Raw genomic sequence first — 14,378 nt, 5'->3', positions numbered from 1 at the left:
CCATTTTCTTCAATAACCATCTTTAGTAGTTGATTCTCTTTGGTGGCCTCTTTTAGTTATAGTTGTTTTTTATTTTTTAAGATGGAATCTTACTCTGTCACCCAGACTGGAGCAGTGGCGCGTTCTTGGCTCACTGCAAGCTCCACCTCCCGGGTTCACTCCATTCTCTTGCCTCCATTCTCAGCCTTCCCAGTAGCTGGGACTACAGGCACCCGCCACCACACACAGCTAATTTTTTGTGTTTTTAGTAGAGACGGGGTTTCACCGTGTTAGCCAGGATGGTCTTGATCTCCTGACCTCATTATCTTCCCACCTCAGCCTCCCAAAGTGCTGGGATTACAGGCGTGAGTCACCGCCTCTGGCCTTAGTTATAGGTTTTAAAGTAGTTTTGTGATTTATGAGCATTAGGTAACCACAAAAAAACATCAAAAGAGTACTAGTGATAAGTGATACTGGTCTTGCATAGTAACCATGAGGTAGGTATAATTCACATCTCTGCCTCCGTTAAATTACAAGTTGCACTGTATGTCATGGACCTTTGGTGCCAGTCTTGAGTAGTAGAAAGCGCAATGTCAAATCTGTGTGTCAGAGTCTATTGTATAATACCCAGCATTATGAACAAAAAGGGTTATCTTGATGAATAATCTGATTAAGAAGATTAACATGCTGTCATATATCTGGGTGAACTCTAACAGTCTGCTGTTTTTCCATTCCTTTTTAGCCAAATATCGTGCAGCTTCGTGACAGACTTTGTAGAGCACAAGGAGAGCCTGTAGCAGGACATGAATCACCTAAAATTCCATATGAGAAACAGCAGCTGCCCAAGGGCAGGCCTGGACCAGTTGGCCACCACCAGATGCCGAGAGTTCAAACTCAACAATATTATCCCCATGTGAGTGATATCATCCCGATGAAGTAGGAACACTTTTGTATTTCTCTTCAAATTGGTGGTTTTCATTTGTTCAGCAGGAGACCTTCTCTGATATGGTAAAACTAGACAATATATTGTTATAATAGATCTGTTTTCTAGATTCTTGAAGTTGTATTTATGATCTACTTTTTGAAATAGTCTCTCTCATTTGGTCAAAGAGATTGTATTTTAGATATAAATTGGTTTTAAGCTCTCTATGGAGATTTGTTCTATTTCTCTGTCACTCAAAGTTTACTTACACATGTGTATCTGTTACTGAAACTTCTATTTGAGTCATCTAACAAGCTGTAAAGTAACAGGAACAATCTTGGTGATATGGTTGTTTTATAAAGTATTTTTAGGAGATAGTATTTTTAATCATTAGTATAGGTTTAGGCTTAGTGTATTCTGTATTTGCACAATAAAGTATATCCAGAATACAGATTTTTTTTTTTTTTGGACAATTTAGATATTAGAGAAAAATGAATGATCAAAAGTATGTGAAGTTTTAGATTATGTGGAATGTGAAAAGAACTAATAATTTTATTTAAATTACCAAATGTTTGGTGTCATAAAATGTGGCTTCTTAATATCTTTTACTATTTCACGTGGAAACTTCCATATTTCCAGACCAGCAGATAACCTTCGTATACTTAAATGAAGAATATTTTTTCCATAGGTAATAAATGGTCTTGATTGACAGCAAAGTTAACAGGTACTCTGCCTGTTTTAAAACAGAACAAATTGCTGATAGGATTGATGGAGTCTTTTTACGTTTTGTTATAGCAAAAGTAAACATAAAATCTTGAAAAACAAAAAAATTAATGTCCTTTTGTCTGTTATGTTTTTGATTGGTGCTTAATCAGGATAGATTACATTTGAATATAACTGTTAACTATCTAGAATACTCTCTATTTTGACTTTTTTCATTAATTTGACAAATATTTTTTTGAGACCCTGCCATGAGTGCCTGGCATTGCTCTAGCTGCTATGGGAGTATATTTATGAACAAAATAGACTGAATTCCCCCGCTCATGGAGATTGCACTAGACTTAGAAAGTCTATGACATAGGTAGGGCAGAACAGATGATAGCTGGGAAAACTGAGAAGCAGAGATGTCAAGCAGCCTACCAGAATTGAAGACACAGAGCTTGAATTTCTCAGCATTGCATGGCTGGTTACCGGCCAAGTTGGGATTAGAACTCCCAAGCATCTTGTTAAACCAAACTACCTGTCATGGTACTGAAGCAAGGCAAGCTCTACATTAGGAAAAGAGAATATTTGCTCTTTATGTCCTTAGCTTTATTTTTCTGGAAAAAGATAAAAACATTGAAAGATTTGTTATACTTTGATTTACCAATGTTATACTTATAGGAAAAGACAAAGTGAATCATAAATAAAGCAGTGATTTTCTTGATTAAAGCTTATGATATACTGAATGAATGAGGACAGTAGCTTGTGGTTTTAATGCAGTGTTAACAGGCAGGGTCAAAGGGAGGAGAGGGAGGCCAGATCAGTGGGAGTTCCACTTCCACTTTCAGCAGCGCAGCTTAACCTTTACAGTTGACCCTTGAACCATGTGGGTTAGGGGTACCGACCCTGCGTGCAGTTGAAAATCCATGACTTCACTCCCCAGAACTTAACCCCTAAAATTAGCCTGCCGTTGACTGGAAGCCTTGCTGATAACATGAACAGCCCATTAACACACATTTTATATGTTGTAGTTATTATATACTGTATTCTTAATAGTGAAATAAGCAGGCTGGGTGCGGTGGCTCACGCCTGTAATCCCTACACTTTAGGAGGCTGAGGCAGGTGGATTCCCCGAGGTCAGGAGTTCGAGACCAGCCTGGCCAACATGATGAAACCCCGTCTCTACTAAAAATACAAAAAATTAGCTGGCATGGTGGCGCATGCCTGTAATCCCTGCTACTCAGAAGGCTGAGGCAGGAGAATTGCTTGAACCTGGGAGGTGGAGGTTGTGAGCTGAGATCGCACCATTGCACTTCAGCCTGAGTAACAAGAGCAAAAAACTCTGTCTCGAAACAAACAGAAACAATGAAGTAAGCTAGAAAAAAGAAAATGTTATTAAGAAAATCATAAGGAAGAGAAAATATATTTATTATTCAGCATTAATATTCATCATTAAGTGGAAGTGGTCTTCCTTCTTGTCATCACATTGAGTATGCTGAAGAGGAGGAGTTGGTCTTGCTGTCTCAGGGATGGCAGAGGGAGAAAAGGTGGAGGAGGTGGAAGGGGAGGCAAGAGAGTCAGGCACACTCAGTGTAACTTCTGTTGAAGAAAATTCATATCTAAGTGGACCCACATAGTTGAAACCCATGTTGTTCAAGAGTCAATTGTATTTAATTTTTTTTTTTTTTAAATGTTTTGGAGTTTCTGCAAAGATCTACTTGACAAAAAGGATTTTGATGGCTCAAAAAAACAAATAGGCCGGGCGTGGTGGCTCACGCCTGTAATCCCAGCACTTTGGGAGGCCGAGGTGGGCGGATCACGAGGTCAGGAGATTGAGACCAGCCTGGCTAACACAGTGAAACCCCGTCTCTACTAAAAATACTAAAAGTTAGCTGGGCATGGTGGCAGGCGCCTGTAGTCCCAGCTACTCAGGAGGCTGAGGCAGGAGAATGGCGTGAACCCGGAAGGCGGAGCTTGCAGTGATACAAGACTGTGCCACTGCACTTCAGCTTGGGCGACAGAGCCAGACTCCATCTCAAAAACAAACAAACAAAGAAAAACCCAGTGGCCTCTACGGCAAGCAACGTAGTGAAGTATAGAAAACACTGGCCTGGAAATCAGGCGACCTGGAATCACCATTGAGTTGTAGGTCCCTTCCCTTCTCTGGACCTTGGTTTTGTCAGCGATAAAGGGTGGGGATTAGACTGGATGATCTTTAATATTCAGTTTTAATACTCTGATTGTATGATTTTTAAGCTTCATATTGGACTAATATGATTTTTGTGGCTGTAATGAAATCCAGAAAAGAGAGCTTATACCAATGTGTTTATAGATTAGTAGTAGCATGAATACTATTAATGCTTCCAAAAAAAATCACTTTTTTACTCAATTATGTTTTTTTTCTGGAATGTCTTTTTTCCTTCTCTACTTACAAAGCCTCACTTTCCCCACTTATACTTGACACTTGAATGGCATTATTCTTGTGCTTTGACGTAGGTTTTCATATTGATTTTTCTGCTGCCTTCCTCTCCCTGTTTCATTGTGATTGTGTGGTTTTTGTTGTTGTTTTGTTTTTTTGGGCATTCCAGCTACCTTGAAAGCAGTTGCCTGACTAATGTATGTTATCTTGCCAATCTTATCTTTTGCTTTGCATCTGGCTATTAATACCTTTTGGGGGTTTTTTCTTCTTTTAACGTTTTCATTTTTTATTTTCTGTGATTGGTATTTCTTTGTTCAATTCAGGTTAGAATTGCCCCTACTGTCACTACCTGGAGTAACAAAACTCCTACTGCCCTTCCCAGCCATCCACCTGCAGCCTCTCCCTCTGACACACAGGTATATCCTTCATTATTCCTCTTTGAGCAGAATTCTGCTCACCTAAATATACATAGTTATATGTTCTGTACTCACCTTCCTCAAGCTGTTTCACCCCCACTCCCCATCCATCTGCCTGCTCATTGCATTTTAATGCTTTTAGGATGCAAGAAGCAGTTTGTAATATAATTAATTTATTTCCTTATCCTTCCTCTCCTTCTTTTGCAGTTCTAAATTGACTTGAACTACAAAAACACCAACCAAGGTTTTGGCAGTGGTTTAAATCTGATTTTACTGAAGACTTTTTTTCTTTTTTCTTTTTCCTTTTTTAGCATTGCAGAAATTGAAGAGAAACAAAAGATCTCTTTATGGCATTTGTACTTATATTTACAGAGTGGAGTAGTGGATGGAATTTAGTAGAGATGGAAAATCCTGGTGACATTTCATAAATATTTTTAAAGGCTGTTAGCATCTTTTGCCATTCATTGCAATTATTACTTTGGATCTGTCTGATCTTTAATCATTCAAAATGTGCTGCTCAGAAAATGTGCTTTTCTGAGGAAGATAGAATATGCAAAATGCAATGTTTCTTATGCAATAAAGTTTTTTTTTTTTTTTTTTTTTTGACAGAGTCTCGCTCTGCCACCCAGGCTGGAGCACAGTGGCATAATCTTGGCTCACTGAATAGTTCCATAGATTTTTTTTTTTTTTTTTTTTAAATAAACATAGAATTCCATTTCAGAGATTATAATTCCATCTGGTGAAGTTCCTGGTTCTACTTGTAATCCGCCTTCTTACCATGTTCTTGTTTCCTAGGGAGAAAATCCTCCACCTCCAGGTTTCATAATGCATGGAAATGTTAATCCAAATGCTGCTGGTCAGCTTCCCACATCTCCAGGTCATATGCACACCCAGGTACCACCTTATCCACAGCCACAGCGTAAGTAGTGTGACCCCAAAGTCCTTTCAGAGCAGTATTTATGATCCAATGTAGTAACTTTACTTTGAAGCCCCAAAGTCATTGTCAAATCAATAAGGAAGAACCATTCTGCATAGGATTCCTGAGTCCCTGCTGCAAAAAAAAACCTGTTTTTTTAGGAGGTGGCCTGAATCACCATGCTAGGAAGTAGCTTCTTTGTCACTCTGTTCAGAGTAGTTGATTCCTGTTCCTCAGCTATTACTAAGACTTGTTAAAGAGAATCAAGTGTCCCATTTTAATACAAAGAAACAGAATTTTAGAAATTATTTAATATGTATTCTTTTTCTTCAGGCAAGGTGACACAAATTATTTTTAGAAAAATGGTTTCAAGGGGCATTTGTTGTTACTGTTTTTCCATTTTATTTATTTAATAGACTTTGTATTTTAGAGCAGTCTTAGGTTCACAACAAAATTGAGCAGAAAGTACAGAGTGCTCCCACTATTGAGGTCCTGTGCCACAGTGTGTATTTGTTACAATCAAGGAGCCTACATCAGTGTCTCATTATCACCCAAAGTTCACAGTTTACACTCTCAGTGTTGTACATTCTGTGGATTTTAACAAATGTGTAATGACGTATCTATTAGTGGCATTTTTAAAACAAAATAATTATACATAGAAAGTGAAATATTGGCATTGTTTGAAAATTTAAGCGCAAAAAAATAAAATTCTCAAAGGGGAAGATTTAATGAGTGTGTTCTGTGCTAAAATGGATGTTATTACTCAACATAAATATGAATTTGATACAACCTTTTCACTCAAACGTTTAGAGTGAAAGCTGTCTTTAGAGTAGATAAGGAACAGATACACTTTTACTAGATTCACTCTTTTGAGGTTCATACCTACCCTTGGTCACAAAGAATGTCATGGTATTTATATTTATATCTCCCTAAGCCAAGCATAATGGCTCATGCCTGCAATCCCAGCACTTTGGGAGGCTGAGGCAGGAGGATTGCTTGAGGTGAAGAGTGAGCCCAGCTTGGGGAACAAAGGAAGACCCCATCTCCACCAAAAAAAAATGTAAAAATTAGCTGGGTGTTGTGGCACCTATAGCCTGTAGTCCCAGCTGCTCAGGAGGCTGAGGCAGGAGAATCCCTTGAGCACAGGAGTTTGAGAGTACAGTGAGCTACGATTACACCATTGCACTCCAGTTTGGGTGACAGAGCAAGACCCTGTCTCAAAGAAAAAAAAAAAGTCCACAACTCCCTAATCTGGGTTTAGGTCTTTGCATTAAAGCATGAGTTGGCTGCCTTGCCTGATTGTTTACTAACCATCTTCATACTGTATGTAAAATTTTGTTAGGGATCTTAGAGTTGGCTGTTAATCTGGAACTGTGCTCAAACTCAAAATTTCAGTAGCTGGTGATTTAACTGGATGTTGGAGAAGATATTTGATGCATAACAGTAGTGTTCACCCTACAGTTCTTACTGGGAGGAAGGTCTGGAGCTGCCACCAAACTCCATGTAACTTTTTCTGTAAAGTGGGGTGCTTAGAATATATAATTCCTCCCTGGTTCCATCTGGTGGTCACTGTAGTCTTTTCACAGGATCAAGAAAAGTCTCAGAAAAGGGTCAGTCTTGAAGTTCTTGGGTCTGATGATTCAAAGATTTTCATAACCAGCAGCAGTTTGGGGATGGCATTTTTCAAGTACTGAATCTATTGAATTTAAGCGTATTTGGGGCATTTGAGCCTCAAAAATATAACAGTGTAAATTTTTAATTTGGGATTATAACTTATTTTGATTAAAATCATTTCTATAGACTGAGGTAACTTTTTAGTTTTCTGCTACTATCTGAATAAACTTGTAACTAATTGAAATTTCTGTTTCTTCTCCTTGGTGTAGCTTATCAACCAGCCCAGCCGTATCCCTTCGGAACAGGGGGGTCAGCAATGTATCGACCTCAGCAGCCTGTTGCTCCTCCTACTTCAAATGCTTACCCTAACACCCCTTACATATCTTCTGCTTCTTCCTATTCTGGGCAGTCTCAGCTGTACGCAGCACAGCACCAGGCCTCTTCACCTACCTCCAGCCCTGCTACTTCTTTCCCTCCTCCCCCTTCCTCTGGAGCATCCTTCCAGCATGGCGGACCAGGAGCTCCACCATCATCTTCAGCTTATGCACTGCCTCCTGGAACAACAGGTACACTGCCTGCTGCCAGTGAGCTGCCTGCGTCCCAAAGAACAGGTCTGCGCTTGAAAGGGATTTGGTTTGGCCCACTCCTTTGTTTATGAACAGATGGGTGGATGGAGGGGTATTATTTCTAACTGTTTGTAAACTGGGTAATGTGAGGTGTTGACTGAGGTTTGGGTTTGTTTTTTTGGTGTGTGTGTGTGTGTGTGAGAGAGAGAGAGAGAGAGACAGACGGAGTCTTGCTCTGTCACCCAGGCTGTAGTGCAGTGGTACAATCTCGGGTCACTGCAACCTCTGCCTTCCGGGTTCAAGTGATTCTCCTGCCTCAGCCTCCAGGTAGCTGGGATAACAGACATGCACCACCACACCCGGCTAATTTTTGTATTTTTAATAGAGACAGGGTTTCATTATGTTGGCCAGGCTGGTCTCAAACTCCTGACCTCAAGTAATCCACCCACTTCGGCCTCCCAAAGTGCTGGGATTACAGGTGTGAGCCACTGAGCCTGGCCTTGATTGAGTTTTTTGTTATTGTTGTTGTTTTGTTTTGTTTTGTTTTCTTTAAGACCCAGTCTCATTCTGTTGCCTAGGCTGGAGTGCAGTGGCGTGATCTCGGCTCACTGCAGCCTCCACCTCCTGGGTTCAAATGATTCTCCTGCCTCAGCCTCCCAAGTAGCTGGGACTACAGGCACAAGACACCATGCCCAGCTAATTTTTGTATTTTTGGTAAAGATGAGTTTCACCATGTTGGCCAGACTGGTCTCAAACTACTGACCTCAGGTGATAGCCCACCTCAGCCTCCCAAAGTGCTGGGATTACAGGTGTGAGCCACCGCATCCGGTCAGATATTACTGCTTTTAAAGTCTTAAGGAAAGAGAGTTGATCCCAGAATTATACACACATCTTCCTCCTTTGATGTACAGTCATATGCTGCCTAATAAAGTTTCAGTCAGTGACAGACCACGTATATAATGGTTATCCCATAAGATTATAATGGAGCTGAACATTTTCTATAGCCTAGTGATGTCTTAGCTGATACACTGTTGTAGCGCAACATGTATTATTCATGTTTTGTTTTGTTTTGTTTTGTTTTGTTTTTTTGAGTCAGAGTTTCACTCTTTTGTCCAAGCTGGAGTGCAGTGGCGCAATCTCCGCTCACTGCAAGCTCCGCCTCCTGGGTTCACACCATTCTCCTGCCTCAGCCTCCCAAGTAACTGGGACTACAGGCGCCCGCCACCACGCCCGGCTGATTTTTTTGTATTTTTTTAGTAGAGATGGGGTTTCACCGTGTTAGCCAGGCTGGTCTCGATCTCCTGACGTCATGATCTGCCCGCCTCGGCCTCCCAAAGGGCTGGGATTACAGGCGTGAGCCACCGCGCCCGGCCTACTCATGTCTTTATAGTGTTGCTGGGGTAAACAAACCTGTGCTGCCTGCCACTCAGAAGAGTATAATACATAAAATTATGTACAGTATATAATACTTGATAGTGATAATAAACAACTATTACAGGTTATATATTTACTATACTTTTAATCATTATTTTAGAATGTATTTCTACTAGTTTTTTTTTTTTTTTTTTTTAAGTTAACTGCTAAACAGCCTCTGGCAGGTCCTTTAGAAATTATTCCAGAAGAAGACCTTGTTATCATAGAATATGACCGCTGTGTTTCAATGCCCCTGAAGACTTTCCAATGGGACAAGATGTGGAGGTGGAAGACAGTGATACTGAGGATCCTGACCCTGTGTAGGCCTAGGATAATGCATGTTTTTGTGTCTTAGTTTTTAACAAAAATTTCAAAAGTAAAAAAATTATGTGTATATATATGCATATATATATATATATATGTATATATAAAATGGCATGATCTCAGCTCACTGCAACCTCTGTCTCCCGGGTTCAAGTGATTCTCCTATCTCAGCCTCCCGAGTAGTTGGGATTACAGGTGTGCACCACCAAGCCCAGCTAATTTTTGTATTTTTGGTAGAGACAGGTTTTCACCATGTTGGCCAGGCTGGTTTCAAACTCCTGACCTCAAGCGACCCTCCTGCCTCAGCCTCCCAAAGTGCTGGGATTATAGGCTTGAGCCACTGCATCTGGCCATAAATAAATTTTTAAAATAGAGCATATTTTTGTACAGCTATATAATATTTGTGTTTTATGGTGTTATTACAAAAGAGTCAAAAAGTTAAAATATTTAAAAGTTTATAAAGTAAAAAAGTTACAGCAAGCTAAGGTAATAAAATAATTTTAAATAAATTTAGTGTAGCCTAAATGTAGTGTTTATAAAATCGACAGTAGTGTATAGTAATGTCCTAGGCTTTTACCTTCACTCACAACTCACCCAGTGCATCTTCCAGCCTTCTAAGGCTCATTTGTGGTGAGTGCCCTATACAGGTATACCATGTTTTAAATCTTTTATACCATACTTTTACTGTACCTTTTCTATGTTTAGAACACAAATACCATGGTGTTACAGTTGTCTACAGTATTGTGTTTAGTACAGTAACATGATGTACAGGTTTGTACCCTAGGAGTAATAGGCTATATCATACAGCCTACGTGTGTGGTGGGCTCTACCATTTAGGTTTGTGTAAGTGCACTCTGTGATGTTCACACGACGATGAACTCACTTAATGATGTATTTCTCAGAATGCATACTCATTACTAAGTGATACATGACTGTATAATATTAAAGTCCAGAGTACCAAAACTTACACACACACACCCTGTATTCATCATCCTTAACTACACAAATAAGATTCCAGTAATACACTGCAGATACATCAATAGTTTGATATTTTAGAGAGGAATGCTAATTCATTTGTGGAGTTCCAAAAATTACCTTTTATAACCTAGGTGACCGAAGATAGTATCCTTTCTCCGTAGTTGGGTAAGAATCAGAATTCTTGAGTGAAAGAGGTAGCATGGGTTGGAGTAAATCCCCACTTAAAAAGTGGTACAGGGAAGTAGTGAAGGGAATTAACATTTATTGAGTTCATATTGGACATGTTCTAGCACTTGTTATATGTTTTCTTATTTAAGTCTTACAACCTTGAGAAGTAGTAACAATTATTTCATTAAAAATTACAGATGAGAAGACTGAGTTTCTTAGGAGTTATGTTTCAGGATTGCACAGTGATAGTCTCCAAGTTGAGGTACAAACCAGGTTCCCTATCTTCAAAGCCCATGTTCATTCTTCTGTACCAGGTAGTTTAGTCCTGGTGTAAATGATAGAAAACTATCACCATTGCAATTTCAGAAATCATCCAGATGATTTTTGTTTGAGGCATTTGTTACTTTATAATCTAAATTAAATATTTGCATAGGTATTCTTTTTCTCCTTAAGCAGAAGGGCATTTGGCCTTGAGATTAGTCTTTGTTTATATACAAAGTAACAGAACGTTCTAACCTGGCTGAGAAACAGAGTGACTAAAAGGAAGAAGCCAGACAACAACTTTTCAGTGTTGAGCATGCAGTATGCCTGTCTGCTTTGTTACCTCTTGAACGTTAGTAGTCTGCTATATTTTAATCTACTGACAACTTTATCTTATAGTAGTCTGCTGTATTTTAATCTACTGACAACTTTATTTTATTTTCTTTTTAAATTTCCTAAAAGTTTTGCTTAGGTTATACAAATAATTATAAATGAGGCTGGGTGCGGTAGCTCATGCTTGTAACCCTGCCACTTTGGGATGCCGAGGCGAGGCTGGGCGCGGTAGCTCATGCTTGTAATCCTGCCACTTTGGGATGCCAAGGCAGGTGGATCACCTGAGGTCAGAAGTTGAGACCAGCCTGGCCAATGTGGCGAAACTCTGTCTCTACTAAAAATACAAAAATTAGGCCGGGCGCGGTGGCTTGTGCCTCTAATCCCAGCACTTTGGTAGGCCAAGGCGGGTGGATCACCTGAGGTCAGGAGTTGGAGACCAGCCTGGCCAACATGGCGAAACCCCGTCTCTACAAAAAACACAAAAATTAGCTAGGCGTGGTGGTGCATGCCTGTAATTCCAGCTACTCAGGAGACTAAGGCGGGAGGACCGTTGAACCCAGGAGGTGGAGATTGAAGTGAGCCGAGATCGCGCCACTGCACTCCAGCCTGGGCAGCAAGAATGTAACTCCGTCTCAAAAAAGAAAAAAAAAAGAAAAAAAGAAAAATTAGTCAGATGTGGTGGCAGGCACCTATAATCCCAGCTACTCAGGAGGCTGAAGCAGGAGAATCATTTGAACCCTGGGACAGAGGTTGCAGTGAGCTGAGATCGCGCCACTGCACCCCAGCCTGGGTGAAAGAGTAAAACTCCATCTCAAAAAATTATAAACAAACATTTTGTCGTTCCAGTGTGTCTCAGATAATGATTTTGTTTAGGATTTAGAAATTCAAGCCATTCAATGGTTAATTTCTGACAGATAGCAGAGACTTTCAAGCTCTCTATTAGTGAACCACAAAATTAACGTGCTCAGGGCTCAACATTCATTCGGTAAATTTTCGATGGATACCTGTTTGGTCTACAATCAGAATTATCCCAGACAGAGACAATAGAGGCGGAAAAGACCATACATTTCTAGTGAAGAGCAAATAGCTCTGCTATAAATTGAACATGTAATTTGTATTTAGGCCAAATTTTGGAGAGCCTTAAGTGCCAGGGCAAGGAGTTTTACTTCATATAATACAATAAGAAAGAAGTTTCTCATGAAGGATTTTGAACTGCTGAGTGGTGCAGTCAAAGTGGTACTTGAGGGAGATTAATCTGCATGTAGCCTTGCAAGATAGATTGTGGGCAGCACAGCAGAATCGGAGGTAAGAAAACAGACTCTTTCCTAGTTCTAGGTAGGAGACGGTAACAGCCTGAGTTGGGATAGTGCATTGCGGTTTCTGTGATGGCAGCACAGGACAGCAGGGAGTTTTCCCTATTTTACTATCTAGGATAACTGACTGTCACTTCTGTTTCTGTTTCTAGGGGAGAGAGCACTTTGAAATATGAAGGCTAATTTAATTTATGTGTATAATCTTGTACTTCTTCACATAGAAGAGTCTTGAAGGGAAATAATACTGTATATTTTCATGAAACAATGTTCTGAAATTTAAAAAAATTTTCATGAACATTCCTTAGGCAAATTATAGCACCTAGTTTTAATTATTCAAGTAAAGGAAAGCATGATATCCTTCCTTCCTTTTCTTTGAATAATTCTATCTTGTATCATTAGAAAATGACTTCAAGTATTCAGAATGTCTTTCTAATTTTTAATTTTTAATTTTGTGATACTCTTTTTAAACCTGTGACATGCTAGGCTTATAGGGAAAGGAAAGATATATGGTTGACAAAGATGCTCTATTCTGTTTCAAATTAATCTTCTAGCCAAAAGTCTCTATGCTTTTAGCACTAATATTTTTCTCTGAGTCCACTGAAAAGTGTCTTAGCCAGTGCATAGATTCTACCACTATGCTCCTGTAAGAGTACCCAAGAAGGTTTCCAGTGAGAAGTGGGATTGGGTAAGGATGTTGTGCAACTCCACCCCTGCATGTGAGACCAGCAGTTCCCTCTTCCTTCCCCCAAAGATTCTCTGGACGATGAATCTCTACACTAAGGTGGATAACACTCCATAGTGTTCAGTGACATGCTATATTTATTTTTTAAATGAATGTTTCTTGGAGTGGGCACGGTGGAGTGCGTGAGCCCTGGAGTTCAAGACCAGCTTGGGCAACATGGCAAGAGCCCATCTCTATAAAAAATACAAAAAATTAGCCAGGCATGGAAGCACATGCCTGTATTCTCAGCTACTTGGGAGACTGAGATGGGAGAATCGCTTGAACCCGGGAGACAGAGGTTGTGAGCTGTGATCGCACCTCGGCAGCAGTGAGACCCTGTCTCAAAACAACAAAAAAAGTTCCTTGGTTTTTATTAATTTTTCATTGTAGGAAGTTTGTAAAACACTCAAAGTCTTATAAAAAATAAAATAAAAATTACCTATAATTCTACCACCCAAATATAACTACTATTAATTTAGGTTTATTTCCTTCATACACATATATACATACATACATAAAAACTTGCATTAAAGTTTTTATTGTGGTGAAATATATATATATAAGATAAAATTTATTTTAACCATGTTTAAAGGTACAGCTCTGTGCCATTAAGTACATTAATATTGTTGTGCAACCAGCAGAACTTTTTTTTAAAAAGTTTTGGGATTCATAGTGGGTGTATATGTTTTTAAGGTACAGAAGATATTTTGATGCAGGTATACAATGCATAATGATCACATCAGGGTAAACAGTATTGGAGTATCCATCACCTCAAGCATTTATCATTCTTTGTGTTGCAGACAGTCCATATACTCTTTTAGTTACTTTTAAATGTACAATAAATATTGTTGACTGTAGTCACCCTGTTGTGATGTCAACTAGATCTTACTCGGTTCTCTCTAACTATATTTTTGTACCCATTAGCCATCCCTGCAGAACTTTTTCATCATCTCATACTGAAACACTATACCCATTAAACAATAGCTTCTGTTCCCCACAGCTTCTGGTAACTACTGTTCTACTTTCTGTCCTGTGTATTTGACTATTCTAGGTACCTTACATAAGTAGAATCATGCAACATTTGTCCTTTTGTGTCTGGCTTTTTTGACTGGCATAATGTCTTCCAGGTTCATCTATGTTGTAGCATGTATCAGAATTTTTTTTAAGGCTGAGTAATACTCCATTGTATGTGTATACCACATTTGTTATTCATCTGCGATAGACACTTTGTCTATTGTGAATAATGCTGCTATGCATTTGAACAAGGATGTGCAAATATCTATTTGATTAAAAGATCTGTTAATTCTTTTTTTTTTTTTTTTTTTTTTTTTTT

The 14,378-nt window shown here is 39.2% G+C and overlaps 1 protein-coding gene across 10 annotated transcripts in view; it reads left to right on the top strand.

The window, feature by feature from the left end:
• SEC31A (SEC31 homolog A (S. cerevisiae)) overlaps positions 1–14,378 on the top strand; it is a 96,619-nt gene that overhangs the window by 64,104 nt on the left and 18,137 nt on the right. For 4 of the 10 annotated variants that reach the window (XM_011985415.1, XM_011985418.1, XM_011985414.1 and 1 more), the window contains 3 exons: positions 722–892; positions 5,234–5,357; positions 7,238–7,534. In XM_011985415.1, coding sequence (XP_011840805.1) covers positions 722–892; positions 5,234–5,357; positions 7,238–7,534 — 592 coding nt within the window. Of the gene's footprint in view, positions 1–721; positions 893–4,345; positions 4,439–5,233; positions 5,358–7,237; positions 7,580–14,378 lie in introns of all 10 variants that reach the window. The other 6 variants (XM_011985413.1, XM_011985417.1, XM_011985412.1 and 3 more) reach the window with 3 other exon arrangements.

Source organism: Mandrillus leucophaeus, unplaced genomic scaffold (assembly GCF_000951045.1).
Source record: "Mandrillus leucophaeus isolate KB7577 unplaced genomic scaffold, Mleu.le_1.0 Scaffold283, whole genome shotgun sequence".
Taxonomy (NCBI): Eukaryota; Metazoa; Chordata; class Mammalia; order Primates; family Cercopithecidae; genus Mandrillus; species Mandrillus leucophaeus.
Note: the sequence above shows the minus strand (reverse complement) of the source record. Positions and strands in the feature narration are given on the sequence as shown.